The sequence below is a fragment of the Temnothorax curvispinosus genome, unplaced genomic scaffold, assembly GCF_003070985.1.
Source record: "Temnothorax curvispinosus isolate PA1 unplaced genomic scaffold, ASM307098v1 QBEX01012972.1, whole genome shotgun sequence".
Classification (NCBI taxonomy): Eukaryota; Metazoa; Arthropoda; class Insecta; order Hymenoptera; family Formicidae; genus Temnothorax; species Temnothorax curvispinosus.
Window position 1 is genome coordinate 1 of NW_020222752.1, and position 3,847 is coordinate 3,847.

Here is a 3,847-nt window from a genome sequence, read left to right on the forward strand (position 1 = left end):
TTGAGATTATTGTCATTGGTACGGAGATCAAGGTATCTCATATTAAAATTACTTTTCAACGAGATAATAATATTAGGTCATTACTGCATCGATTAATAGTTTTGTTGATTTTGTTTTGTATAATTTTTTTCTGCTCTTTTTGGCGTATGGTGCTATTTTATTTTTAATTAAGTCATGCACACACTTAATATTTTTATTAATAATGTTAATAATAAAGTTTGGTTGCTGTTTCTTATTTATAAAACTGGCATGCAAATGTTGAGAAAAATATTTGATACTGTTGGTTACTATAGTGAGTTGATGTGTGCTCCTCCTTGAGGTGATGATTCCCTCCTAATGTTTATATTTTTCTAGAAAAGAAGTATGCAATTGCGGACCTTGAGGTTACTCTTGGTGACGATAAACATTTGGATGTGTGCGTAATAGCGCACAATTGGATGAGTGAAGACGGAGAAAATTGCCTTTATCCTACTTATTTAGCCCCTAAAAAACAAGGCATTGCGGCCAAGAAATGCATGGAGCCCACTGCAAAATTCAACACCTATCCGGCTACTATTCGTGCTTGATTTGGTAAGATAAATTCTCTCATTATTCTTTCTTTGCTTGTGTTAAAATTAAAAATGACAAGATAACCCAGGAAAAAAAGATTATATATAATTATATATAAATATATATGATTATATATGATCTATTGCTATTCATATCTAGTTATATTTGGAATTATATATGTCCATATATAATCATATATGGACCCATATATAATTTCATATATAGAGACAAAATTCATATATAATCATATATATTTATATATAATCTTTATTCCCCGGGATTGTACTTTTCTCGCTCATCTTTGTAAGTCCTGTCTCATGCTTTGATCATTTACTTTCTTGATTTTGATCACTGTACCGACACCTTAATTTTATTCTTATTTCTGGTGACATATGAGGAAGCAAGGAGGAAGCTGGAACGGGCTGTTGAGAAAACTGACCTAGAATCTGATGCAGATAGAGACAAAGGAAATCGAGGTTTTCGCAAGAGAAAACACTTAACAGATTTGTCATGGTCCGAAGATGAAGGTGATGAAAATCCGACAAAAGTGGGGAAGTCTCAACCTGCTTCACAGAAGGGCATTAGTCTTCCTTTGCCAACATTTACTTTCTCGACTGGAGCTGGAGAAACAGGTAAATATCTTTACCTTATTTATTTATAATTTAAGATTTCTATCTTAAGGAAAACTTTGAAAGATTTTAAATTATAAATCTTTTCTTTGTTTTTTGAAACATAATGAAAGATTTTCCATTGCTGTTTGACTTACAATTAATTTTACTTGGGGACTGCACTAAAAGAATTACTATTATTATTACATTATTTTTGTTCTGGTAGAGGATTCCAGGAAAACCAGTGATGGTTCAACATCCTGTCTGGCTGCCACAGTTAGTAAAGGCTATAATCTACCTTCAACTGAATCACAAAGTACCCATGCCCAGACCAAAGATAAGGGCTTGGATTTTGGCTCCATCACAAGTGACATTACTAAGTCCCAGATGAGCTCTACAGTCTCATTAACACCTTCTCCTCGTGGCGCATTAAAGACAATGACTGGTATGTCCAAAAATGTATTTTTAGTTGTGTCTTGAAACTCTCAAATATAGATATTATTTGAGAATTTAAATAATTATTTTTCTTTTTTTTTCATCTAGCTTTACCTAAAAGGCTATCACTTAATGTTAACCAACCGGACTCCAGTAATAGCAAGAAGCAATTAAATCGGGGCAGCAAAACGTCTGTCAATGTTTCCAAGTCCAATATCAACACTAAAAAAAAACAATTCAGCCAGAGCAAGGACAGAATAAGTGATAAAGGTAATGGGAATTATGATTATTTTTTGCAATAGTACTTAGTGAAAATAGTCAAAATGATGTCAATATGACATCAAAACCTAAATTTTTGTAATTTTTACTTTTGAAATTTTCACTAAATTTTGAAATACACAATCGACTCTCCGGAATACAAGTAAAATTCGGTATTATTTATGGGACGTTATGCAGTCACATTGCCATCATTTTGATCACTCATTTTGACATTATCCTTCTCATCAATTTGATGTCACTTTAATATCATTTTGACTAGGTTGTTTTCACTGGGTACTTTTATTGTCACCAATATAAGTTATACAACGTAAAATGAATTTAATTCGTTGCAGAGCCTATAGGAAAGCTACAAAAGTTTGCAAAAAAACATTCCAATGTTAGTAAACACAAAAATAAAAAAAAATAAAGAGAGAATAAAAAAAGGTATTGACAAAAATAAGAGTGTCTAACAATGTTGTTTTTTCTTTTATGTTATTATCAATTATGTTTTATTAATTATTTTACAGCAACAACAGATAAATCTCAACGACCTATTCTCGAAATTGTTGACATCAATAAAGAAGTAGAAAACAGTAATTCACTTGCTTCGAGTTTGTTGGAAAGTGGTAAAAGCCCCTCAAATCCTATTTTAAATGCCCTTTTAACAAATGAAAAAGATGGTAAGTTAATGATTGCATTTTCCCAGTTGAATGAACCAGTCGTTAGCAACAATGCAGAAACCACAAAATGTCGTGATAGTTTTGGATACATTTCTTTTGATAATATGCCTTGTTTCCAGGAGATGACATTCACAATGATTTTGAGGAGATGGACCCTCAAGCAACAAGCTCCCTACGAGGACGTGACCCTGCCTCTGACACTTTCTGCGAGGATGACACTAAAGATTCAGATAATTCTTATGAACCACATTCAAATAATGGTGAGATACTGTTTTGTTAATAACTATTTGGCATTTTATAAACAAATGTTCTTCTGTAAACTCATCGATTTATTTCTAATTACAGATTCAATTAGCCGCAAAAGTCCTGATTGTGTTGATGAGATGCGAATCAGCCAATCGCCAATGACTGATTCAAATTTAAGTGGGAACGAGATCGAGGCAATAAATGAAACCACTAACAAAACGGCTGTTAGCAACTCTGCTAACCAGATTGATAAATTTTCAGCTATTCGTAAATAACATTCTCTTCTTTCCAAATATGCAATTCTTTCAAGTATTAAACATCATTTTTTAAATTTATTTTGTTACTTTGCAGAGGTCATGAAACTGCAGTATGAGAAACTCAGTAGACTTGAAAAGTCACACGAAAAGCTCCAAACGACTATTGAAGAAATACGCCAACTTTTATTGAACAGAACAGAAGTTCTCCACCATCCAAAGGGCCTCCCAAGCCTCCCCTTCACAACATTCGAGAATGCTAAAACTGCTGAAGATCTCACAAATGGAAACCCTTCCATAAAGGATTATATTGTAAATTAAAAGATATAAATTATATATCTAACTTAAAATTGTATATTTTGTAACTTGAAGCTTTTCTCATTATTTTCTTCAATCTTAGGTAAAAAAATTAATGTTTGCAAGCTCTGGGAAGTGTGAGAAGAATTGCTCAAAGAAAGTTATGGCTCTTCTTATGACAAATCACACAGGAACATTCTTTAACTGGAAAGGCGGAAAAGGAAAGCAGCCATTTGGGAGCTGGCATTTAAAAGAAATAGTGATCAGTAAGTGAAATTGTGAAATTTATGTTCTTTTACATTACTTTCTTTCCTAACATTTTTTGTTGGAATTTTGACACTTTATAAATTTTGTGTTATTTTAGCGGCAATTAAAAAATTGAGAGGAGACAAACTAGACACAGGAAAGGCAGAAGATGGTATAAAGGAATGGTTGAAAGAAAGATGTTTTAGAAAAAAATAGTGTGAAATAAATTTTGTGAAATAAATAGCTTTTCTTTGAAATACTAGCTTTTCTTTTT

General features: G+C 32.3%; 2 protein-coding genes across 2 annotated transcripts; both read left to right on the plus strand.

Moving 5' to 3' along the window:
• Positions 1–354: 354 nt before the first annotated feature.
• Positions 355–2,398, plus strand: LOC112462962 (the record flags this gene model as incomplete). Its single annotated transcript, XM_025029062.1, has 6 exons — positions 355–558; positions 858–1,181; positions 1,384–1,602; positions 1,701–1,862; positions 2,204–2,294; positions 2,378–2,398. Coding segments are annotated over 5 exons (983 nt in total), but the record flags the coding sequence as incomplete, so codon positions are not given.
• Positions 2,394–3,772, plus strand: LOC112462961 (the record flags this gene model as incomplete). The annotated part of the gene is made up of 6 exons (XM_025029061.1): positions 2,394–2,530; positions 2,650–2,790; positions 2,876–3,043; positions 3,128–3,342; positions 3,431–3,593; positions 3,692–3,772. Coding segments are annotated over exons 2-6 (739 nt in total), but the record flags the coding sequence as incomplete, so codon positions are not given.
• Between the last annotated feature and the right edge of the window lie 75 nt (positions 3,773–3,847).